The following is a 27,260-nucleotide window of genomic DNA, read 5'->3' as shown; positions in this document are numbered from 1 at the left end:
GCCAAATAACACTAAAGTGGAGTAACTTCATCAGCTCTGTGAAGTACAGAAAACACCTCTCCATAAGGGAATAAAGTAATACTAGCCAAGTGGAGTGTGGATTATCCTGGGCCCTCGTGGGGAGCCTCACACTGGCCCTTCCACTGGATGGTGTGACACACACCACAAGACTCAGCAAGCAGGTCCAACCTGTCAGAAGACTCAAGAAAACCCAAAGCAGCAATGTTCTAAACATAGTCTGCCTCAATGTAGGACCGTCAGCAAGACAAGGAACAGACAGGCCTGAGGAAAATAGGTTGAGGACGGACCGTCCAGAAGTCATGGAGATTTCACAGGTGCAGGAAACGAGAAGCAAATGAAAAGCATGAGAGTTCGAAGAAAGCCACACAGTGCGGGGAGACTGGAGACACGTGGAGATTTTTATTACTTTTTCTGTGTTTTACAAAGCGAATGCAAAGGAAACCCTGTACAAACTTAGAACATCAAGGCCACATTATTTCAAACTAAATTACAGAAAATGTAGGGCAGCCTAGGGCTGAAGAAAATGAACCTGGCTGGAAGGGACTGAGAGAGAGAGAGAGAGAGAGAGAGAGAGAGAGAGAAAATAAACAACATTATCCTTCACAGAAGGATATTACACTGCCCCTGTGGCAGAGGCATTATCACACGAGAAGGAGCTCTGTCATCAATTTGGGTTAAAGTTCAAATTTGTTTTTGCAAAACTGCACGGTTACTTAATAAATTATTTCCTCTCTTTAATATTTCTTTATGGTGAAACCTTCTGGCGAGTAAAGAAAAAAAAAGTCTTTTTCAAACAGAGGGAAGGATAATCCGGCAGTCTGCTGACTGGCTCGTCTCAAACCTGTTTGGGCTTCAGTGCGTCCTCCAGCTTTGCTCTTACAATGAAGCGACTCTCTCTGTGGCTGATGTTCATCTGATTCGCGGAAAATAAACAATTTGGTAACATAAGACCCGAACATACATAAAGGGATAAAAGCACAACAGTCCAGCCTTGCGTTTGTGAAGGAGCTCCTGAACGGTCGGGTCTGTGGTAGACCAGCTGAAGTCTGTCCACTCTATCCTCTCCGGTCCTTTCTCAGGACGGGTTGGACTGCAGACCTTTAGAAGCAGCCAGCATTGCCCTCACTTTCGCCATCAGGTCCTTTAAAAAAAAGGGACAAAGAAAAGAACAGTGAGATATGGGTTAGGGACTGAGAGGTGAAGATTGAGGAAAAAGAGAGACAAGAGCACAGTGTAAGAGGACAAGAATACCCAGACACTTGGTAATAAATAGAAACATGACATTCCTGTGAAGACTTTAAATAAATCAGCTATTTAATAACGCTTTGAGCATTAAAAAGTTTTCCGTGGTACAAAGAGTAAACTTTGTCTCAGTTATAACCTGCCAGCTTTCCTTTCCAACTATTTAAAAAAACCCTGTTCTTCCAACTCTAACATCTCATTAACAAACAAGAAACGACCACTGAAGTGTTCTTTAAAGCAGTCGTTTTCAAACAAATCCACAGGGTCCCCCAGATGGTCCAGCATTTTCACTTCAACTCAACTCAGAGATGAACTCTCTGATGGGACTTTGGGATTAATGTGAGAATCACTATGTTATAGAACCTAAAATGGCTCACCAATTGCATCACCTCAAATAACACTTAGTGGCACCTGGAATTTTAGAGTCGTCAGAAAGCTACTGCTGAAACAATAGGGATATAAACCAAAGCATGCCATGATCAAGAGTTTTGTTCAGCTATTAACTATCAGTCACTAAGGCCACAGTACAGGATCATACACACATGGCATGCTGGTTTATGGCTTGTACATATACACACTGTTAATTTAAGAATTAAAAAAACCCTAAACTTCTTCTTTGGCAGTGTACACTAAAAATACTCCAACAAAGGCATGTTTGGGATTCAAGAGTGAGATGTGTATGATAATGCCTGCCTCTATATGCGGCTGGGCTGGTGGTGTTATGACTGAAAGAGGCACATAGCATATAGTGTCTTTCAACAGGTCAGCTCTGGATTCCCATAACCTCCCCCAACACGTGGACCACCCGGTCTAAATCCAGCTTCTGCACGCATACTCCAGGCCATAGGGCACCACAGCTGTTCCTATACAATCCTTCCAAACACCACTGAGGCGATGACTTCACTACTTGTTTATTCACTTATCTATTCTATTCCTATAGGTGGCATGCGCAGTAGCTCCAGCAGGCGTCGAATACCATCGCTGTATGTTGCTATAACAGGAAAGGAAGCATATTTTAATATATGCATTACTGGTTCATTAGTGATGCGCCGTGCCCTGAGGTTTACTCAGTAATGACATACCCGACATGTTACAATACAAATGAATGTTTATTCATTTTACTAATTACTAATGCAGATGGGCCCACTTCACTGGGGATAGCTACTCTGTGGGCACTGTAATGGCTGACCAATAAGGGTTAACTGTGGAGGCAGAATTACACTGTACGATGCCAACAAATGTCTGCTTATGTTTGAATTTTTACGTTTAAATTATGGATAATTAAAGAGAACAAAACAATTAAAATTCTCTGAAAGTGTAATGATGATACGCAATCGGAAAATATGACTCGCAAAGCTGGCTAACAAACGCTGTGATGAATGTATTGTATGTAGTAGTCTTTGCTTAGTGTAAATATCACCGAGAATTTATGTTGCATTTAAGTTTCACATCTTAAATCCAAGCTAAAATAAACCCCAAAACCTAGCAAACAAATATTAAAAAAAACCAAAACCTCCAAAGATGATTTGAGTGTCTGACACTTCCACAATTTCCCGGAGTCTTTTTTTTTAAGCCTTGAAAATGTGGACAAAAACCACGATACATATCTTATTGTGACATGTGTATTATTACACTTCTAAAATACAAGCACAGATTCCCTGTTCTCTCAAGCTGATACGGGTTGTGTTTGGCCAGGGACAGCTTAATACATTCCCTGCCTGTTTATGAGAGAGGAACCTCCGGCACCTTTTCACTGGCTCGCCGGCTGCCGGCACTCATTAGTCCTGCTGCTCGCGGTTTGAAAACAGTCCAACCTGGAGATTACACATCAAATTGGTGAGATAGTCAATCTGTCAGAGCGGGTGGCCCAACTGCACAGTTGTCATAGTGCCGGTGGTTCTCAGACTTAAGCTATTGCCCCTGGTCTGCTCGTCTGGATGTAGAGATATTGATCGAAAAATTCCGATAAGGCACCTATGAAAATAATCATAAAACAAACGAGAGAGCAAACGCAAACATCTCTCTTTCACTCTCTCTCTCTCTCTCTCTCTCTCTCACACACACACACAAAGGCACGTGTGCGTGCCCACTCACATAAAAAGGCAGTGAGGAGGCGGATGAATATGAGAGTATTGTGGGGGAGGGCAGTGGAACCAGACATTAAACCCAAGTACTGCAGCAAAAAGTTGCAGTAAAACTGTAAGAGCAGGCACGCCACAGTGGCTCACACGGAGAATTAGGGGGGGAATAAAACACTGAAAAAAGGGGCCCACAGAGAGACAATTTCAGTGTGGTCTGCTAGTTAAAGAGCAACTCTTTAAAAAATTTCAACATCATTCAATTTTTGAGACGTAAACAAGTCGTTCAGAGTGGTTTTGTGTGAACAGTGCATTGTAAAAACACTCACTGAGTTGATAGAAACCAGATGTCTGATTTAATAGCTCTACGATCTATCCTCAAAAAACTTTAAAAAGGATAAGAACGTTTTGCCCAATGCTTGAGACACTGTTTAATGCTGGGTTTTTCTGATAACACTTTACTGTTGCTCAGAGTACGAGACCTACATAAGCCTCTCATAATCAACATCAGCTTGTTCCAACGAGTGTTAATCAAAATACTATTAAGAGTGAAATTGACTAAGTATTACTGATGTATTCATTTGCAATACTCTTTATTGTACACTATGTGTATCATATTCACTTTATTCAGTTTAATATTGGACCTTATCCAGTTTATTCAACCGATTTGCATTTATTTAACTTTAACATCTTAGTTAACATCAAGTTTACTGCAAACTGAAACTAAGTTGATTCCAAGAGTTCCAACTCCATGAATCACTGGACAACAGCTGATATGAACGACTCACACATGCTTGAAAAAAATCGATGTTCTGGGAGTCGACTTTTCTTGATTATTCCGCACGTCCGTTCTCATTGCCTTGACACCAGCAAGCATTTTCCTGTTTATATTTCCTTACATTTTGTTTTTCATTAGAAAAAAACCCCAAGATTTCATTTGTTCATTGTGTCAGGAATCACGGAGGGTGGACTGACGGAGGTGGACACGCTAAAACACAGTGACTTTATTTACAATCAAAAAATTTAACAAAACAAAGAGATTAAGAACTAGAAAGAATACTTAAACAAAGACCTAGACAGAGAGAGACTTTGAAAGAATGACCTAGACAGAGGGACATGGACAGAAAGAGAGAACTGGACAAAAAGGGAAGTGGACAGAGAGAGCTAAATAGACAGAGAGAACCACAGAGGCTAAACTAGAACACAGAGTTAATCTAGAACACAGAACTAAACAGAGTAATACAAATAGACAAACCAAACAACTCACAAAGCACATGGAAGAAACACACAGACCAGGGATGTGAATCAAACAGAGAAACAGACAAGACAGACAGGCAAACATGGAATGTCCAACACAAGGAAGAGAGACAAGGGAACTTAAATACACCACACAGACAAGGGACACCTGAAACAGATAACAAGGGGGCAGGGTTACAAATGAGACACGGACGAGGAGGAGGAACAAAGGCGGGACTAGGGCAGAGACATGAACAATAATAAACAGAGCCATGTGCTTAGTGAACACATGGCAGGGACAATAGACAAGACAGAACAAGGGCGTGACACATTGTCTAGTTTTCTTTGTAAAAAAACAGGCTATCTATTAATATATTTCATTAAAACAATATAAAAGCATTAAAGATCATTTAAATGTATTAATATATAATTAATAAATATTTTGCAATGCAGAAATAACCCCTTGTTTCTGTCACAACTTTATAAAATATTGTGGATGGTAGATTTTTCGTTATTGCAGCGTTTCACTACAAACCTCCCCAGACAAAATTTTGTTTACATCTCACCCACTGAATTACCCATAGTAAATAAAAATAAATAATAATTTCCCCTTTAAGTACCAAACCCAACCCGTCCCCTTCCACCTGAGGGTCTTCCAAATTAGGTAATAAGGCTCTTAATACACTGAAAAAACAAAGTTCCCTCTTGTATATCACAGAACCTGGCTTGCTGCTGCTGCCTCACACTGAGAGCACACTGTGCCATGTCCCTGTAAATGCTTTAACTGCGTCCCATCAGCCCCACAGCACTCACAGGCAATCAGAGTAGCAGCCATGCGAGAGAAGGCACGATAAACATCTGACTCGCATCCAAGAGCTAATACCGCTTGGCGTTAACACACTCTGGACGAGCAAGGGTGTCCTCTGGCTACTGACTGCATGGCAAATTTGCTGCATGGTAAGCATTTGCCAAAAAAATGAGAGAAAAGGATCTGAGCATAAATATAAGCAAGAACAGAGAAAGAGGGAGAGGGGGCACGAGAGAGGTAAAAAGAGTGAGAAATGACAAACAAATAAAAACAAACAGCAATCAGCTCTGCATAAGGAGGCATGGAATGCGTCAGTGAGCTAAAAGCCTAGGGCTGGTGATGGAGAGCCACAATCACAGCACCTTGATCCCTTGCATTAACGTGACAACACTAAGCCTGGATAAAGGGTTCCCCATGCTTCAGTCTGTCATCAAGACTGACCAGAGCAGATTACTGCAATGAGCTGAGGAAATCTTCACTGTGATTACACTTCATTACAAAAGGACAGCTTGCCACAGTGTTGGCCAGAGCAGTTTGAGATGGACAGAGGCTGGAGAAATCTCCTCACTCGTTGGTGAATGGGATGTGCCAATTGTTTGGGGTTGTTAGGACGGGTAAACAAAGGCAGATGCAATCATGATGAAAAGCAAAACTCTGTGCTGGGCATTTATTACTCAGTGCTACTTTCAATGAACTTTTTCTCACTGAACGTCCACATGAAAGGCCAAAGTGAGTGACTCGATTGGAACTGATTGTCAGCAGAGATGATCTGCAGGTACGGGAGGGTTAAACGAATCAATCTTAAGCTTCCTGACTGAGCTCAAGATTGAGGCTTGAAAACAGAATGAGACAACTGAGTGTGTGTGTCAGTGATGTTATTGACTGATCTAGGCAAAATCCATTGATGCAGTTCCGGGGAAAACAAAATGGGCCACCAAGTACAGTCTTAATAATTAGCCATCCCCAAACTGTTTCCACAAAGCTGGGAGCATGAAATTGTCCAAAATCTATTCGTCTGTCATTTTACGTGGCCTATCAGTTCATGGCCGAGTTGCTGTTGTTCCCAATCACTTCCACTTTGTTATAATACCACTGAGAGTTGACTGAGGAACATTTAGCAGCGAGAAAATTTCATGACTAGACTTGGTGCACAGGTGGCAGGCCATCACAATACCACGCTGGAATTAACTCAGCTCCTGCAAGCGACCCATTGTTTCACAAATGTTTCACAAATGTAGAAGCAGTCTGCAGGACTTTTTTTATTTTATTTTATACACCTGTGGCTATGGAAGTGATGGGAACACCTGAATTAAATTATCTGGGTGTGCGAGTGAATACTTTGGTTAATATATTATATCATATATATATATATATACACACAAAATGTTGAATTTATTATTAATTAATTATATTTAATAAATTAATTATAATAAATTTTTATTAATTATACAAGTTAGAGGGAGGAATAAAATATGTCATAATTGTTAAGAAAATACATGAAAAAAAATAGGTTATGGGCCATCAACATGGAGGCTAGTGATCCTGAAAGAACACTGATTGCAAAATTAAGAAATTCACTAAAACAACTGGCCGTAAATACAATATTTATTCATTCACTTTCTGTAACCGGTTTCTTATCCAGTTCAGGGTCGCGGTGAGTCCAGAGCCTACCCGAAATCACTAGGTGCAAGGCGGGAATACACACTGGAGGGGGCTCCAGTCCTTCACAGGGTGACACACACTCATGTTTAAGTGCAGTGTCTGCAAAACTGAAGCTTGTATTATGAGAGCGTCAAAAATATGGTAAAGCATTGTGTGTTTTGTGGTGATAGAGTGCTGTGTTTACCAGAAGCAATCGATCTGAGCTTACACACTAACACACTCACCTATGGACACTTAAGTAGCCAATCCACCTACCAACGTCTGTTTTTGGACCGTGGGAGGAAACCCACGCAGACACAAGGAGAACACACCAAATTCCTCACAGACAGTCACCCGGAGGAAACCCACGCAGACACAGGGAGAACACACAACACTCCTCACAGACAGTCACCTGGAGGAAACCCACGCAGACACAGGGAGAACACACCAAACTCCTCACAGACAGTCACCCGGAGGAAACCCACGCGGACACAGGGAGAACACACAACACTCCTCACAGACAGTCACCTGGAGGAAACCCACGCAGACACAGGGAGAACACACCAAATTCCTCACAGACAGTCACCCGGAGGAAACCCACGCAGACACAGGGAGAACACACCACACTCCTCACAGACAGTCACCCGGAGGAAACCCACGCAGACACAGGGAGAACACACAACACTCCTCACAGACAGTCACCCGGAGGAAACCCACGCAGACACAGGGAGACCACACAACACTCCTCACAGACAGTCACCTGGAGGAAACCCACGCAGACACAGGGAGACCACACAACACTCCTCACAGACAGTCACCCGGAGGAAACCCATGCAGACACAGAGAGAACACACCACGCTCCTCACAGACAGTCACCTGGAGGAAACCCACGCAGACACAGGGAGAACACACCACACTCCTCACAGACAGTCACCCGGAGGAAACCCATGCAGACACAGAGAGAACACACCACACTCCTCACAGACAGTCACCTGGAGGAAACCCACGCAGACACAGGGAGAACACACCACACTCCTCACAGACAGTCACCCGGAGGAAACCCATGCAGACACAGAGAGAACACACAACACTCCTCACAGACAGTCACCCGGAGGAAACCCACGCAGACACAGGGAGACCACACAACACTCCTCAAAGACAGTCACCTGGAGGAAACCCACGCAGACACAGGGAGAACACACCACACTCCTCACAGACAGTCACCCGGAGGAAACCCATGCAGACACAGAGAGAACACACCACGCTCCTCACAGACAGTCACCCGGAGGAAACCCACGCAGACACAGGGAGAAGACACCACACTCCTCACAGACAGTCACCCGGAGAGGGACTAGAACCCACAACCTCCAGGTCCCCCTACAGTGCTGCCCTAAATACAACATGCTCTTTTGAATTTTTTTAAAGCTCAGATCGATTGCTTCTGGTAAACACAGCAATCCATCACCACAAAACACACAATGCTTTACCATATTTTTGACGCTCTCACAACATGAGCTTCTAGATTCAGTTCTGATTTGCAGACACTGCACTTAAGCATGAGTGGTTATGCTTCAAGTACAATTTGAAATTTATTGTGCTCAGGAAAAATCCATGTGATCCATCTTTTGTCAGTGTTTTTAACACTAAACAACAAAGACAGGCACAGGCAATTTCACTCTGCTTCCCTAAACTTTATTTGTGTGTAATGCCTTATGACCCAGTACATGTGCAGCTGTGGCTGTGAGCGAGAGGAAAAAATAAAACAGAGGACCATGGTCCTGTCTACCTTTATGCTATATGAGACCCTCCAATGACACTGTAAAACTCTCACTGTTCTGCTCTCCCTTATCCCTTAAAGTCTGAGTAAACTAATGACAAATTAATAACCTACTGGGGCATGTTCCACGCTCGCCTATAAACTCACTCTAATCAAGCCATCAGTCACCTGCCACACACATTGCACACCATCCATGTAAAATAAGCCCAAATGAATCATAAAAAAATATCTACTCAATTTCTGTGTGCAGAAGAGTGTGAAAAAAACAGTCCATAACGTCACAGAGGCAGACACACACACACACACTCACATCTGGCTGACAGGCAGTTTTAAAGTTCATAAAACCCCTTGTGTGCTGTGGGAGGCTGCACACGATGTAAACACACACCGCTCACGCTGCTGCATGTGCAGCCTTTACACAAGGATGCATTTATATAAAAGTTCAGCAAAAAATCTAATTTACACAATTTTCCACTTACATGCCTGAATCCATCCTCTAGTAAATGTATTGTTATATGGGCAAAATAATGATTCAGGTTAAAGTAAGAATAGCCGAGGTGGTGGGGGGGAACAGCTTGTTCAGAAATACAATAGAATCATCACTTAAAAAAAAGATTTGCTCATTTTATACATACATTATCTGCAACCGCTTATCCAGGAACACAGACAAAGCAGGAGTGGGTTGCCAGTCCATAACAGACCAACACACACATTCACTCACACTTATGGACACTCTGAGTAGCCAATACACCTACCAGCGTGTTCTTGGACTGTGGGAGGAAAATGGAGCCACCAGAGGAAACCCACACAGACACAGGGAAAATGCACTAAGCTTCCCACAGACAGTAACCCGAGGCAGGGCTCAAACCCACAACCCCAGGAGCCTGGAGCTGTACTCATTAACACGTCCAGCATCTGTCAACATAGAAACTGAAAGCGTTTGTTACTCTCCATTTTAATTTTCATCTTGTTTGAATACATTCCTATGTCTGAATGAGTTTCCTCCCAAAATCCCCAAACACATGTTGGCAGGTTGACTTGCTAAGTAAAATTGTTCCGAAATATGTGTGAGACTGTGTGATGCCCTGCAATGGATGGGCACCACACCATTGTGTGTTCTTGCAAATGTTTCTGGGTTGGCTTCGGAGACACTGCGACTGTGACCAGGAGGAATTAATGTCCGACTAGAACTACTGAACATCCAGCTTGGCACTGGTCTGGGGTGGCATTGCTTTCACTGTAGAACGTGATTACGTGTTTAAACACATGCGTCTGCTAAGGTGGTGGCCAAACATAAAATAAAGCTTGGGCAACACTCTTTTTATAGTTTCCTGTTTTTTTGGCCATATATTTATGAAGATATTAGTTGACTGTCTAAAAAACGCCCTTGTATCTTATAATAAGGCAGCCATATGCAACGTTTTAGAAACCCCTGGTGAAATTAGGGAAGGATTAGTTGCCACATCTTAAATATATTTCGGCAAAATGTAAAAAAAAATGAAATAGAGTTTACACAAGCAACATTCGCTCTTTTAACTCTTTCCCAATATGTTTAATTCAACAGATACTTAGTATCATTAAAATGGGTTTTAATATAAGCGTGTTTTCTATTTAAGTTGTGCATTTATTTTTAACTTATTTAATCAACAACACATCATTGCATTGGGGGAATTGGGGGTAAATTTTGCCATGTATATATGAGTTTGGTGAGTCAGATCGATTTGGGAAAAGTGACTTTTAATTATAAATGCTTATAAACACAACAGGGCTTCAGTGAATCGTTTTCCTGTCTGTATTTGTAGTCAGTGAAAGAAAAAATAATTAACCTGTGTCATGGCGCTCCGCAGAACTGTATCATTTCCTGACTGGACGCAGCAGCAGTGGTTGTGGAGTGTGTGTTCCAACAGCAGCTGTTAGTTTTAATAAGATGCTTCCCTTCACTGACTGACATTGGCTGCAGGAAAGACCTGCCCGGGATCAGAGGCGTCAGCCTCAATTTGGAACGCAGCCGGAAAGAAAGCTCAAAAGCTCCAGATGCACACAAAGGACGTCAAGAGCAGGATATTACTACAGATGGAATAAAGCACTCTTTATAGAAATGAATTCCCTCTCATGTATGAGATCAGATGACGATCAGCTCCAGTATTGGCAGGAGAGTACTGGACAGACTTGGCCCATTATTTGGCAGCGGATATTATGAACGTATGCATTGCATCATAACATAAGTTTGTCCTGGTTTTCCTCACTTCCAATTCATCTCTGTCAGTTTGGTATACACAATCTTCACATAAACACTGTGCAAGGGCAGAAAGGCTTAGATAACCACATGTGCAAACGCACACACGCGGCATTTCTTTTACACCACCGACGAGGCCAGAGATCAGGGGAAAGCTGTCTAGAGTGACAGCTGTGTTGCATCAGCCTGCTGGAATGATACTCTTTTACCAAGACAGACATCTCTCAAACACACACACACACACACACACACACACACACACACACACACACACACACACACACACACACAGGGACAGGATCAAGAGCCGGTCACAGCACACACTGACGCTTAATATTCTGTCAGCTTCATTTGAGTGAGACTGACGTACAAGATAATCTACAGTGAGTCAAGTACAGAAATGCTGCTTAAGGGTTCTGAAAAATATTTGTGAGCCTATTGCCAGCTTTAAATGGAGCTTTCAATCAACACACTGTTAAGCTCAGCATGTTTACACGACATACCTGAGTGATTTTGTTTTGCACCGAAGAAACGATGGTGGAGGAAACATGCCTATCTTTTTCTTGTGATCCATCCCTGAAAAGAGAGAAAGAAGAGGGTGAGAGAGGCCGTCAAATTGTGTAAAAAGAGAGCAATCAAGAGAAAAATAAAGAAAGAGAGGAGAGGGAAACGGTTAGATAAAGGGATTGTGAGAGAGAGAATATAGAGTACAAGGGAGTGAAAGAGGAATACAACTTAATACAATGGGAGGTGAGAGAGAGAGAGAGAATTGAAGAGAAACATAAAATGAGGGCAATGGAGACAGTAAGAAAGAAACAGAATGAGTGAGAAGGCGGCCGTATAAAAAAAAGAATGCAAGTGAAAATACAGATGAAAGCAGAAGACAGGAGAAGAGAATGATAAAGAGCGTAGCACGAGAAGACAGATAGAAGTGAAAAAGTGAGACAAGTCAGAATGAGTAAGTCAGTGAAGGAGAGCTAAACTGAAGAGTGTGAGAGAGAGAGAGTGAGAGAGAGAGAGTGAGAGTAAGTGTTTAGTCATCAATATACAGTGGCTAATACAGTATTCATGGCAGTTGGTGTTTATTTAAAGCTGTAAAGACAGGAAAGAAGAAACAGGATGTCCAGATCTCAGACCAAAAACTGTTGGGCCAGAGAATGGCCATGAAATATTCATCCATCCCCAGAAGAAAAAACAACTGCACAAATAAAATAAAAAGAAGGGAGGGGGGTGGCGGAGGAGGGAGGGATAAAAATCGCAGCCAAACAAGCTGGATATCTTCTCATTCGAGGAACCATGTGACAAAACCTGAGAGAATATTCTTCAATGTAAACCTTTTTTTCAACAGCTTTATTTCAAAGACATTCAGTAGAAACAATCTCTTCTGAGGAAGGAATAAGAGCAGCAGCGCATTTACATGATTCCTTCCAGTGTCAAAAACACATTGTAAATCGAAAGTTACTGTGGGTGAAGCTGTATTTCCAAAGCTTTCATGTTTCATTCAACAGGTCATTAGTCTAGTTGTCAAAATCTTGCCAAAAAACAGGTATCTTTCAAAGAAAAGCTGCCGAAAGCACAGTCTTTGTTGTGATGGTAATTTGAGATCTGCTACGAACACTGTGGGACATCAGTTGTGAGTCATGCAGAATGAAAAACACATTTGCTAGAAGCACAGCGATATACAACTCCCATTTCAGCTCTAGTTGAGCACAGCCTAGCGTTTTCTCACTGCGCTTCAGGCTGACATTTATTAGCAACTGATTCCACAAATATCAGGTGGACTTTACCTGGACCTGCTTAAGCTGGAGGCAGGGCTGGTGCTGGGGGAGGGACTTCTGGCCCGTTTGGAGCCTTTGCTGTTTCTTCCAGATCTGTTTGGTGAAGCGGAGGGTGAACACGAAAAAGCCTTTTGAGATTTCGAGCTCTTCTTCTTCCTCTTTTCACGAGGAGACCTGAGAGAAAACAAAAAGCGTGTGTAAAGAATAAAGGCACAGAAAGGATAAAGGTACAGTAGACTTTTGTTCACTCATGCCGTGTATAGAAGCTCCTCTATGTCCCATGGTAAACAATCCTTACTCAATACTTATGTGAAGGGCATCGCTGCAGAGCTAAAAAAAAAACCTATATCCTAGTTGTTCAATGTCTTCAAAACCCTACAGAGGCCATGACCTTTTACATGGCTGACACCTGTGACTTTGTTTTTAATATCTTCGACATTTTAATTTTCACACGTTGGGAGTCATTTGCTCAGTAAAAGGACTGTATTTGCATAACACACTATTTTTCTTGCTCTTCTAAATGGTTCTGACAAACCTCCCACTCATAGAAGATTGATGGCCATCAAACCAGGGCCTCTGAGCTGGGAAAAAAAAAGCAACGGTAGCATCTGTGACAAAAAAATAAGAATGAGTAGAAAGGCACAAAAGCAGGGAGCTGTGAAAAGCTGTCCGCTCTGCCCTTCTCCTGGAAGCGGGACTTGTGGCTCTGGGGACAGTAAAGCCCGAGTTAGTGAGTGTTTGACATGCACTGGAGTGCTTTGCAATCAGTGTAAAGCCATGCAGTGCCACACTACACTCCCTTTAGCACAGCTCAACCACAGCTGCCAGCATGGACTTAAGCTGCAGAAATACAGGCCCTGTCAAGAGACTTTCATTTCCTAGACTGACACTAATGGACGTGACTCATTGGAACGCCTTGGTCAAGCTGCGTACTTTTTGAAAGATCGGCATGTCAGGCTATCTGAACTCAGATCTGTAATTACCTGCGGAAAAGTGAGAAGTCGTTCTGAGTGGAGTGGGAGGTGAAAGTCATAAGTGGGCATTAAAATACTCACTCTGTGACACTTTGGTCAAATCACAACTAGTGAAAACAAACCAATTCAGCTAAATTGTTCGTTTCATAATAAATGTTTCCTAAACTCTGCATCTGTGAGAATTTTTGGCTCAAAGTTTGAGAGAATGCTCAGGGTGTAAACGTCATCGTCGGTCATTCCGAATCAATCTGTGGTGAAATATCCACTAAATCATTTATGGACATAATCTTGCAAAGAAAGGCCTGATTACTCAAATCTCATAGGTTTGTCAAAAATATCTTACAGCTTGAAAGATATTAGTCCCAGGTCAGCAAAACTATTTTAGTTCAAATGAGGAAATAAATGGTGTTTACTCAATATAATTTTTATTTTTTATTTCTATCTTCTGGGGCGGCACGGTGGCGCAGCAGGTAGTTGTCGCAGTCACACAGCTCCAGGGGCCTAGAGGTTGTGGGTTCGAGCCCTGCTCCGGGTGACTGTCTGTGAGGAGTTAGTGTGTTTTCCCTGTGTCTGCGTGGGTTTCCTCCGGGTGACTGTCTGTGAGGAGTTTGGTGTGTTCTCCCTGTGTCTGTGTAGGTTTCCTCCGGGTGACTGTCTGTGAGGAGTTGGTGTGTTCTCCCCGTGTCCGCGTGGGTTTCCTCTGGGTGCTCCGGTTTCCTCCCACAGTCCAAAAACACACGTTGGTAGGTGGATTGGCGACTCAAAAGTGTCCGTAGGTGTGAGTGAATGTGTGTCTGTGTTGCCCTGTGAAGGACTGGCGCCCCCTCCAGGGTGTATTCCCGCCTTGCGCCCAATGATTCCAGGTAGGCTCTGGACCCACCGCGACCCTGAATTGGATAAGCGCTTACAGACAATGAATGAATGAATGTCTTGAAGAATCTTCTTCAATTTTGTAAACAGACGTTAACTCCAAATTAAAAAAATATATAAATGAAATGTATATGCCTAGTATTTAACTTCAATTTAATGATCAAACGTTAATAAGTAAGTTGTTTCATACTGGCATAGCTGTATAACCATTGGTTTTAACGTGAACGTTTAAAGTGAAGCAGCAGAATTTATCGACATTTACAAGACCAGCTTAATTTCAGAATAAGCTAGAGTTCCAAAGGGGAAAGTGTAGCTAACCATGCTCAAATAACAGGAGTCTACACCTGCATCTGTGGCAGTAACACAATTAATCAGCCCAGGTGAAAATGGACTGTAGTGGTAAGAGAGGGAAATGTGAGATAATTCCCCTCGCACACTCATCGAGGTGTGGACAAATGCAAGCAGCCGCAGAGTGCAGGATATTGGCAACGTCTTTGTTTCAAGAGCTTTTAAAATCTCAGACCCCTATGGCATGTACACAATGAATTGTTTATCACTGTGCTCATGGGAATGAGGGGAAATCTGTCTTATGCGTAGATTCTACACTGAGGTAACACATCATGGTTTAGAAGTAAACAAGGGGGTTTTATCATGATCTGAATAAAAAGGCAATTCTTTGGTTAAAACTAAAATCCACTATAATACGTGCTGATGAGATCAAACACTCTGGAGACTGCCTGGCTGTCAAAGGCAGATTTATTTTGTGTGTGTTTGTATTTTGGTAGTCAGCTGAGTGGCTTTAAATTTTTTTCATTTTCTTTGTAGAGTTTCTTTTCTTTGCTGAGCCTTTTTCTCCTTTGCTCAGACAAGCTGTAAATATTTGGCTAATCTTATTTAAAAAGGTTTTATTTATTCTTAAATTTTATAGTTTACAGTGAACAAAATTAGACTCCATTGACCTTAAGCAATACAGAATGTTAATATATAATGTGCATTTTGTTTTAAATATATATTGAACATGAAAATATATGTACATACATTGATTATGTGCATAATTACATGTTAATCAAGTATGTAAATTAGGTTTATTACGTATAGAATATGCAGGTATGCAATTATATATACATTACTACTCTGGAAATATAAACAGTCATATGATATGGAACATCATTCCATTGAAGTTCCTTGCCGACAAGCATTGAGACCATGAACAGGCATTTACTCCTGTCCCAGCAACATGTGACAGAAATGCTTGGCTCTACACTGTTAATCTCATCCTCATTTCGGCTCTCATCTCTCTCTCACTCTCTATCACTCACACGAAAATGGATCTTCCAGCACATAGAGGAAGCCTGCAGTGTAATGAAATGTAATGAGGCTTTATAAAATGGAGCTTAGCAAAGAACTGCCGTTTGCTGGAACAAAGAATGGAAACTGCATATGAAGGGCCTTCACTCACAGGGGAATTGGTGTTATATGTAACGTGGGAGAAGTGTGGACTAGGCAAGCAGCACCGAGAGGTTATCCTGACTGTTGCTCCCTGCGGTTCTTTCACACTTGAGAATTGCTTTTGTGTCAATAGTGAAATGGGGTCCTGGCGTGGAGGTGAAGGTAGAGTCTTGGGGAGGCGGTCAATCGATGTTGACGTCAGGCAAAACCCCACCGCTTCTTACACGGTGGATTAGACTGAACGAAAAAGCTGGTGTGAGCTGTGTAAAAGAACTGGTATAGCATTTTTTTTTCTCCTAACAGCAAAATGCTCCGCAGTTGCAGGCTATCCTGAAAACCAGCCAAACTGTAAGGGGATTTTATGATAATTCCTGGCTGCAGGAACTCGGTAATAAAGAAGTCTTATCAGTTCTGGGGTCAACATTCACCGGGTCTCCATTAAAACTCCCCACCATACGCTCACTCTCACTCTGACCCCAGTCTGACAGGAGAACAAGATGCATGGAGCTTCCTGAGCAGGAAGGAGGAAAATACACCTCGGTTGCAGAGCCTGTGAGCAGGCTGGGGATCCATTTCCATTTCTCAAACAGCGAAGATCAGTAAGCAGTATTCTAAACATTTCCCCAATTAAGAAGTGACTGTTTATTATGCGGCACTGGCGTGTTGTGATAAGAGCTAATGGGTATGGTTGTGACAAACACTTATGTTCACTTAATGTCTGGGTGTTAATTATTCAGAAATATTGTACTAATTGTGCTGTTATATCGGAATGAACACAACAGGTCTAGAAACGAACTGAAACTCTTCTGTACTGAAACTACAAAAGACTAATCAACAAATGTTCTCAAGCAACTGCAGAGTTTCAGATGAAAACCAAAGAATCAAACCAAAAACACGTCTCTTTCTTACTCATCATATACTAATAACACGTATTAATAGGGATCCAAAAGCTTTAGTGCACGCTAAACTTGCATAATTGCACTTGACCTTGGTTTTGTAACTGATTTACTACATTCCGCCTATACGTTATACAAACGGCTTAGTTACAACCATACAGATGCTAACAGTCGAACTGGAAAGCAGACAAAGAAGAATATTTCTTTTGGAGGTGAGAAAATATAATAAGATATTAATGGGGTAATTTTAGCACACCTTCTTACAAATAGCGCCGTGGCAATTTTCAAAGTAATTATGCCTCCCTATTTATCCCCTTGGTGTTAAAACATTTTTATGTTCACAGAGGCAGTACAGGTTAGTAATTTGTGTCAGGTTGTCTCCTCCCCTGTTTTTATGCTTCAGTGAGGTCACTCCTCAAAATGCATTTTAAATGGACAAGGTAAACCTCACAGCTCATTGTCACTGCGTATAACTCTACTCAGCCTTGCAACTGACGGACGTACGACTGATCTCGGACTTGTCCTTGAGTGACTCACAAATGTCTGATTTGCAACTCCATACAGAATTGCCCTTGAATTACTTGGAACTGCACTCAGACTTGCCACTGATTGACTCGCAACCTTATTTCAGCTTGTCATTGTCTGACTCACAACTCCACATAAACCTGCCTTTGACTCACTCCGAACAAAACACGTCCTTAACACTCACAACAGGATGCAGATTCGCCATCCACCAACTCCCAAATCTATTAAGCTCGGCTTGCATTGATTGCAAAGTTGACTCAAAAGGGCTTTAAAGGAACACTATGTCATATTTTTATCCTACACTTACAGCTCCAAAACGACTGTTATAACGATAAATGAATAGCACTACTGTTGTTGTTATTCTGGACTCAGCACTGCAGAAACTGTACTATGTAACTTTTGGAGGAAGGTATGACAATACTTTCCCTCTTTCTCCCAGTGGATTTGGTACAGTGCAGTAAAAATGAATGAAGGTAGGGGGAGCCCCAACAGCAAAATATCCAACTCTTACCTAGTGTTCTTCTAAATCACTCACAATTCCACTCAGACTTGCTTTTAACTGCTTTGCAACTATGTTCATAAATGCACAACAGGTACTGTTGCTATCTCGCAGCTCCAGGATCCTGGGTTTGATGCGTAGTGTTTGGTGTGTTCTCCCTGTGCTTGCATAGGTTTCCTACCACAATGTAAAAACACACATTGAATTGGCTGTGGGTAAAATCGCCTGCTATTTTGAGTGTGAGAGGGACAGGATTAGTGTGTGATGCCCTGTGAAGGTTCCTGCTATGTGCCCCGTGATTTGGGGAAGAGTCCGGGCCCACTGCGACAGGTTACAGGTTCATACAGGTGTACGTACGAATGATTCAGAACTCTACCCAGACCTGACCTTGATTGGCTCAAAAACTGCACTGATTCTTGCCCTTGACTGACTCCCCACTCCACTTCGACATGTCCTTGACAGACTTGCAGTCCAATTAAAACTTGCCCTTGACTGACTCACAACTGGACTCCACATTAAAGGATATCAGAAAAAAAAAATATCATGAACAAAATTGAAGTTAAAATATAAAAAAATAAAATCTAAAATTCCTTCAAAAAGTTTCAGTTTTGAGAGTCAGACAAATTTACATACATTTCAGTTTGGAAAGACTAGTCTGAATATGAAGTTTGAATAAGGCTTTCATTATATTTTATTATATGCTTTAGTCCAAAGAACCTTCAGTTTGACGGACAATTACTAAAATTGCTACATTCAATAAATGTGATATTTAAAGAAATACTGAACTGTATGTAATACATGACACCTGTTGTATTTATTAATATTTTACAAGGTAGAAATAAGACATACAGCCTTACAGCCAGGCACCATCAAGAGTGAAGGCTATAACCGAGGCCATAATACAGGGCTGTGCTTTGTGCGGTGAACTGCAGAATATTCTGTGTAAGTAATATACCGTGTTCAACATAACGGTTAATATTGATTTGAGACAATTCAAAGACCTACTTTTTAAAAAGTTCTTACAGCAATTTGCACTTCAGAAACATAACAGAACCTCTCTGAACCTTGTGAAAATACTTCAGTCGTCTACACTTTTGACACTCCTTCCATCCTACAGGCCATCTTCTGTGCATCTGTACCTGGATCTGGACTTTGAGCGCTTCCTGCCCAGTCCTGGACTGTTGCCAAGGCGATAAGCACCACTTCCATAGCGTTCTCGCTCCCTTTCCTCGCGGCGTCTCTCTGAAGTGTGAGCGTGGCGCTCCCTCCTGTTGGGCGAGCGAGACTGGGACCTGAAAGTGGCGCACAGGGAGAAAAGAACAGGATGTGCTATCAAACAACAATTCCCAACAGCGGAAACAGGGGGTCTACAATATCTACGCAGGGTCCGTCTAAATCCCACCACAGCTGTTTAGTGATACTCTGCAGTTCCCTAATTAGGGATAATAAATTATTTATTCTTTGCCCCATCGTGACACTATTCTCGTAGCTTTAGCAATAATTGAACTTTTTTTCTTAGTCTTTGTAATTATTTAAAGGAAGCTGTAAATTGGCAAAAAGGAGAGAGGAAATATATTACCCAGCAACTCTGAGAGAGACAGATTACAGTAGGTGGCTCAAAGCACTGTATTAAAGATAAAGTGCTCCTATCCTTACCTCTACATTATTAAAACAACTCCTTAAGCCTGTTGCACTGCTCTGACTGGGGGGTTGTGGAATACAAAAACTCATATGGTAAAACTACCATTATCTGCCCCACCTCAGTGTTACAAATTTGACCCCCATTTGAACATTAGAGCATCATTTAAGCTTTTACACTATCTTAAGGTGATATTGAAAGTTCTCCAGCGGTCAGCAATATTTTACTTCATCTGAATGGCCCATCCACATCATTTAGTGCAGGTATATTTGATTTAGTGCAGTATGATCCTTCACATTTCCAATTAATCGTCTTCATCCTGACTGAGGGATGGCACATTGAGAGCTTTCCATTCTGCTGCTGTCCCTCCAGGCCATGGTCTCTCGTAATAATGCATTTTCTGATGGTAACTAAGTCTTTTTTCCATTACACCTTTCAAGGGCAATAACAGTACGAAATGACCCTCGTTAAACTCGGCATCTAATTCCACCCTCCCCGCACACTCCCGAAAGAAGTCATTCGGCCAACAAACGTATATTCCTGTTTAACAAGTGAACACCCCAATACAGAGTGGAAATCTTATGACGGGATACAAAAGTGTGATTGTAAACTCTAATCAGTCAAACATCCTGTCAAACTGTAGTCATCAGGAAAATGTTTTGTGTTTGTTATGGTCAGAAAATGATGTAAATCACTCCCAAATATTAGCAAAACACAACACAACACTGCAAATACACTCACTGACAAAAAATAATGAACCAAGGAGGAGTGGTTGGAATCAAACTGTGTGTGTGTGTGTGTATGGAATGATGATACATGTAAGTGATTGAAATATTGGAGCGGAAGATTCCGTTTATTGGGGAAACTGTACAACCGAAGAGATGCTCTTAGTACTCTGTTTCCACCAGAACTGTCCGTCGGGAGCTCCACAGGGTCAATATACACGGCCGGGCTGCTATAGCCAAACCTTTGGTCACTCATGCCAATGCCAAACATCGGTTTCAATGGTGCAAGGAGCGCATATCTTGGGCTGTGGACAATGTGAAACATGTTTTGTTTTCTGATGAGTCCACCTTTACTGTTTTCCCCACATCCGGGAGAGTTACAGTGTGGAGAAGACCAAAGAAGCGTACCACCCAGACTGCTGCATGCCCAGAGTGAAGTATGGGGTGGATGAGTGATGGTTTGGGCTGCCATATCATGGCATTCCCTTGGCCCAATACTTGTGCTAAATGGGCTGACAAGGACTAACAAACCATTCTGGAGGACCATGTGCATCCAATGGTTCAAACATTGTGTCCTGAAGGCGGTGCCGTGTATCAGGACGACAGTGCACCAATACACACAGCAAGACTGGTGAAAGATTGGTTTGATGAACATGAAAGTGAAGTTGAACATCTCCCATGGCCTGCACAGTCACCAGATCTAAATATTATTAAGCCACTTTGGGGTGTACCCCTGTAGATATAAAGGTTCCATATGGCATTCTGCAGCCCATTCGCCCACAGTTGCTACAGCTGGGACTGTAGATCCTGCACATTCATAGGTTGCCAAAGCTGGCATCCCAGCTTGCAACTTAAATGCTTAACTGGTAATATATCTGGAAACCAGGCAGGCCAAGAAACGACTGCAAACTTGCAGATATATTCCTTGGAAAGCCCTTGCTGTATGTGGGTGAGCATTATCCTGCTGAACAATGTCAGCCCTGCTGTGAGAGGCAACAAATGTGGCTGCAGGATGTCCTGTACATATGCTAAGCTGTTAGAGTCTTTTATCACTACTAGGGGTGAATGAATGGTGTATGTAACGGCTCCGCAGATCATCACTCCAGCAGTTGGGGCAGTGTGTCACTCTACAGCAAAAGCAGGATTGACACATTCACCAGGTAGCCATCATACTCAAAACTGACCGTCGTCAGATCCCGAACAGAACATGTCTAGCAGTCAACGATCCCTCACCAAGAGGTACACTACACAAAAGTGGTCTCTAAAAAACTTTTTATAGTGCAGCAGGGGAAAGCACTTTTATGCGCTCTTGTGGCAAAATTGTTTAATCAATCAACACCTGTAATTATTAATATATGAGTGTGACATCTGAGTACATTTTTTTTCAATGAGTGTGAACGTGAACTAACTGTCAAAAACCTTTAAGTCTGACATTTCTGGGAAATGCATGCAAACATCTAATTGTGATGCTTCATATGTATTCAAAACATATAATCACAGAGGTCAAGACTTAATATCTGACTGCTTGATTTCTGATTCATGTATGTCATTGCTAGGCTGAAGCACCTGGCCTGATTTTTTTCTCTCTCTCATCTGAAGAAATCTATTAGCCATGGTCTAATACAAGAGGTGTTGTGGCCTGTGATGGTCACCTAGTGGCTTGCATCCTCTCAGCATCTCTGCAGTAATCACACAGCCGGCTCAAGGGCACCAGGGCACCATTAACTCGCATGTAATGTGGCAGGCCCGATAAGAGCAATGCGTGGCTAGGCCTGCTAATGACCGAAGTGGATTGACAGGGGCAGAGGTGGGGCTGATGTAGATGAGGCAGTGGGGCTGGCCGAGGGCACAGATGGAGGAGCTGTTGAACTAGGATAGAGTCATTGCCCCAGTCCTCATTAAGGCAGGTCAAACAAAGACAGAAGGCGTTGCAGCTCATCAAAAACGGATGGGCATTTAAATATACGTATATATTAATTATTAATTAGGAATCCTTTCAAATACGTCTTAAATATATTAAGCGTATATATGACAAAAACTGTAAATGGGCTTATCGGTCCAGCTGTAATTATTATTATAATAAAGGACAAAAGGAGAAGTTGCCTACATACCATGTGCCTTCATACCAGCTGTGTGTTTAAGCGTAAGATTGATCTTAAAGTCTTGTACCTGAGATTGAAGTGTTCTTGAAAGAGCAGTTTCTACCTCTGACTGAAGACAGCCACCGGAATATAGGAGTAGGACAAGCTCTCAGAGAGATAGGGTGAAGGCTGTAGACTCATTCTTCTATTGTAGTGGTGTAAGACGACCACAAGGGATAGACGGAATTTTTGCACAACTCTGCAGCAGGACTTGGGTAAGACTAGTGAAGCCAAGCCCCTATCTCTAAAGTCCCACTGAGGCTTGACTGAACTAGATTAGTACCCTAAGAAGCATTTCCCCAAAGAACAGGTTCCATCTCAGTCACACAGAGACAAGGCTTACGCTAGCAAACAAAAAACCCTGAAAGCCGGATTCTCAGATGCTCCTAATCTGGAATTAGAGGAAGCCATTCTAGTCCTCCGATATTTCACTTCAGCAAGTTCATTTGACTTGCTTCCTTCCCCATTCTTCCCACAAACCCTCAATTTGGCTAGCTTGCACTTTGCAGAAATATAATCTCCAACACAGGCCTGAGCGAGGCAGAGCATGGAAGAGAGTGAGTAGCAGGGGTTTGGGTGCTGAAAGAGTGAGCAAAACCCTATTTCCAGCCTTTCATTTATTTGCACTGTAAATGATTTCAAACCTGGGGCAGAAATGATTCAATCTCCAGAAATTATATTATGCCATGTCAAAACGACACGATGAGATGAGTGTAATTACTGCAACTTCAGCAGCTGATAATGACAAATTGGCTCTGATTTTGAGTGAGTGACGAGGAGAGCAATGTAAGGGGACTCTGCTTAATAGATTTGTTCTTTAACGAAATCCCCACTTTTTGCCCACTGAGGAATACCAACACTGGCAGAGACAATAAAAGCAATCGGAGAATTCATTTCTATAAAGTTATAAAAATATCTATGGACTACATTCAGAGGTTTAAATTCTCCTTAGACATCTTATGAAATAAACTGTGTACAGGAGGTCCTCGGGTTACGTCAGTCCCGAGTTACGATGTTTCGTGGTTACCATTTACTGTATAAAGCCTTGTTTCGACTTAAGTTGTTTTGCGTCATAAACGTCGTAACGCGAACTTCGTGTTTGGTGTGCGCGGCGGAAAGAATACACGGTTACGCGGCTCGGGACCGAGGAGGATAGGTGTTAGGATAGGATACGTGCTTACAGTATGTTATTTACGTACAGTATGTACGTATGTTCCGACTTACACCGAAAATCGGTTTACGACGAGACGTAGGAACGGATCAACGTCGTAAGTCGAGGACCCCCTGTATTTCTAAACTTTAGCCATAACGTGTGATCATTACAAAAATCTCAAAGGTAATATTTGAATTAAATATTAACATTCCCTAAATACTTTGTGTGTGTTTGTTTTATATATATATATATATATATATTTTTAATGAACACACAGCAAACGGATAGATGTGAGAGCTCTAATAAACAACCTTGCAGTATGAAAAGCATTTGAGTGTTTGTAATAAACACCACGACTGATGAAAAAGTTTGAATCTTTTCCTAGAATTGAATAGAAAAAATGGCTGGTACCTGGATCTCCTGAAGGAACGATAGGCACTTGGTAACGAGTGCTTAGTTTTGGATTTGGATTTGGATCGGGAACGGGATCTGGAGCGTGATCTTCTTTTGTGTTTTTTCTTCTTCTTATCACGGTCTCTGTCTCGGTCTCTGTCTCTGTCTCTGTCTTTTCCTTTGTCCAGGCCTCGAGATGTGGATGAGGAGAGGGGCAAGAAGGAGGTTGGGAGGTCTGTACTCCTCTCAGAGGCAACTTCTGGGACTGGATATTCAAAACAAGGTATTGGGACTGCATCAGCAAGGTTGGTCCCATCGGACAGGGTAGATACTTCTGGCTGTAGAAACACACAAAAAAGAGAAAGAGAATGTGAGAAAGAGAGCGAGAGAAGACAAGAGAGGCCCCTCCATACTAAACAAAAAAGATAACAAGTGTAGTAATCTGCAAGATCCAATCACAGACTTTGATCTGACAACATTAAGGAGTGGACAAGATGAAAGGTCTTTTCAAATGCTTTCCGGATTTGTGATCTTCTCAAATCAATAGTGGAGCCCACTGGTTTGGTGTGATCAGAGCCGGTTTCTAATTTACTGGAAGCTTTTAATCAGTGCTTATGCCGGAGTTATATGCACATACAGGAACATGCATATTCACGCATACTGCCTCATGCATATATACGTTTATACATTAATATACAGTAGATAAAAGAGATAATCTATAAACTAAGATGGCCCCAGCAAAGAAAAAGCTGGGAGCTTTAAGTCCATGTCATTGTGTGGGTCATGATTACTCATCTTTGTTCGTTCGCAAAGACTTCTTCTAATTAAGAGATACTGGTTGTTGCTCAACACAACGCAGGCCTGGCACAGTATAATTGGCCCTTCTCCTTCAGCTCTAATTGCTTCAATATGCGTGCGTCTGATTTAATGAAATGCCTGTAAGATTGGATTCACATCAAAAAAATGAGCTTTCGTCAATCAATAATGCAGCCTGCTCTGTCAAACAGCATCTCTGTTTCTCAGTTTGATGCAATGTGAGAAAATCCATTTCGCTTTTTGGGGCAGAATAACAGACAGGAAATGGTGACCTGCGAGGTCTGCTTGAGAGCTTTGTGCAACGCTCAGAGCGTGCCAAGTCCAGCTGTCGCAACAGAGCCCCGAACGCAGGGAAGCAGGGATAAGAGGGCACACGCAGCTCCCACCTGCCTCTACTTAACCAGGACACTACAGCTTCATTGGGTATTTTTATATGTGGCCCAATTAATTTTACAACACAGTGTGAAACTTCCTCCGGCTCACATGGAAACGCTCCTCTGCTCTGAAGTAGATAGCGCTTGCACTTTCAGGGAGAAAGGAAGAGATACAGAGCGAAGACTGAGCGGAAGAAAAAGTAGTGTAAGAGGACAAGAAAAGAGCAAGAGAATGGCTTTACAAAAACACTCCAGCTCCTCTAGCCCCCAAAAATTGATCCTATCCAATTATACCGACTGAAAAGCACAGACAGATCACTAACTGGATAGATTTTTTAAAATATATATATATTTTTTCTTTTCACAAAACCACAACAAAATCTACTTCAGCCCTAAAACCAAAGTACACATTAGCAAGCTGGCCATAGTGCTCAGGGGAACAGCAGCCTGCCAATGTATGAGTAGAGGGAGCCCAGTTTTTCCACAAGAACATGACAGACGCGACACACAACACTGGCTGTAATTGGTAGAGACAGAAATGCGCATGCTAACAGAATGCCAAATATAGCGATGCTGAAAGAATTCCCCTCAAACAAACAAACAAAAATTTCCAAACTCCTGGTGATGTGATTTTAAACTGCTATACTCTATTCCATAACAGCAGCTTGTGATGTCCCCGCCGCAATCGCAAAAACCGTGTCGTCATGCTCCACATATATGCAGATGGGTGACACATTAAAAGTACAAAAACATAAAGGTGGCTTGCCAATCTGCTATTACACGGATTCCACGCGTCTCTGAAGCTGGACCGGAGGGATGCGACACTTCCAGAAAGTATTCTCTCAGTTTTGATAACGTTAACATCAAATATGTTGGTTCAATATCTCCTACGTGACTTTGAAAGACACGTGAATTCTTTATTTGATCATTCAGCACATCAGCATAAGATATAGATCCTTAAGGTGACCCCTCTGGTGGAGGATGGATGGAGGCGCTCATTCCAGAACGGACCACTTCCATCAGGACAGAAATATTCCTCCCATGGACAAAGGTGAGAGTAACTTTGTATTGATTTACAGTGACACCGCCATCTCAGAGGACAAAAGAACTTTAAACTATGTCAGCAAAGTGCCAGTGGACTACCTCACTGTAGGGGTTAAGCATTCTTTCGCATAGAAGTAACTTTAGGCATTGTTCCTTCTGATGAATTAGCCAAACTTCTGTAAGTCATCCATCAATGACAACCTTTTTCTATTTATTTATTTACGTAATGTGCAGTTATTAGTCATTAACTACTCATTAGTCAAATGTGTCTTCTGCATTTAGTTAATCCGTGGCAGAGAACACACTCGCAGACACAAACGGGGCAGCGAATACACAGCTGTAATAGTGGCCAGCGATCCCCAGCACCTCGATCCACCTCAGCTGTGGCATTGCTGTAGCTTCACTCTCACACTAACAACCTACAACTCCCAAGACCACTTCTCCAACCATTACACAATGGCTGGAAATCATCAATCTTTTACTATTGGCACCCGGCTCCAAAATTTTGGCATTTTTATACATGTTCACATCATAAACTTTCTCATACTACTTTCCTCAATCCTCACTCACTCAACTGAAATCTTAACGTTAAAAACAGACCCTCATTTTGTGTAAGAGGAAGTGATAAGGAGTGACAAGGAGCGAGAGACAGACAGAGAGAGAGGAATGAAAGAGGAGAGGGAAAGACAACCCAAGTGAAAGAGCGAGGGTGCAAGTTGAAAGTGAGAGAGAGTACACATTAAGAGCGAAGGGAAACCAAGGAGGAGTGAGAGATTCCGAGAGAGCGAGAAACTCATAGAGCGCGAGAGAAAGGTGGAGAGGAAATGGAGAGGAGAGAGACAGAGAGGCAGATGTAGATGAGCTAGCACATTCAGTTTGATAGCTTCTCTCTGTGAATTTTTCACACTGGCCGAGGGCAGATAATGAGAGGTTGGGCTTGGTTTG

The 27,260-nt window shown here is 42.2% G+C and overlaps 1 protein-coding gene across 1 annotated transcript in view; it reads right to left on the bottom strand.

Annotated features, from left to right (window-relative positions):
* Positions 1–405: 405 nt before the first annotated feature.
* sfswap (splicing factor SWAP) overlaps positions 406–27,260 on the bottom strand; it is a 112,263-nt gene continuing 85,408 nt past the window's right edge. The window contains exons 14-18 of the mRNA XM_066645883.1: positions 24,100–24,419; positions 19,170–19,322; positions 12,827–12,991; positions 11,543–11,615; positions 406–1,162 (exon numbers count right to left, since the gene is read on the bottom strand). Coding sequence (XP_066501980.1) covers positions 1,097–1,162; positions 11,543–11,615; positions 12,827–12,991; positions 19,170–19,322; positions 24,100–24,419 — 777 coding nt within the window. The 3' untranslated portion in view covers positions 406–1,096. The remainder of the gene's footprint in view (positions 1,163–11,542; positions 11,616–12,826; positions 12,992–19,169; positions 19,323–24,099; positions 24,420–27,260) is intronic.

The sequence above is a fragment of the Hoplias malabaricus genome, chromosome 15 (genome assembly GCF_029633855.1).
Source record: "Hoplias malabaricus isolate fHopMal1 chromosome 15, fHopMal1.hap1, whole genome shotgun sequence".
In the NCBI taxonomy this organism is placed as follows: domain Eukaryota; kingdom Metazoa; phylum Chordata; class Actinopteri; order Characiformes; family Erythrinidae; genus Hoplias; species Hoplias malabaricus.
The sequence above is the reverse complement of the archived record's forward strand: the minus strand, read 5'-3'. Positions and strand labels throughout refer to the sequence as shown.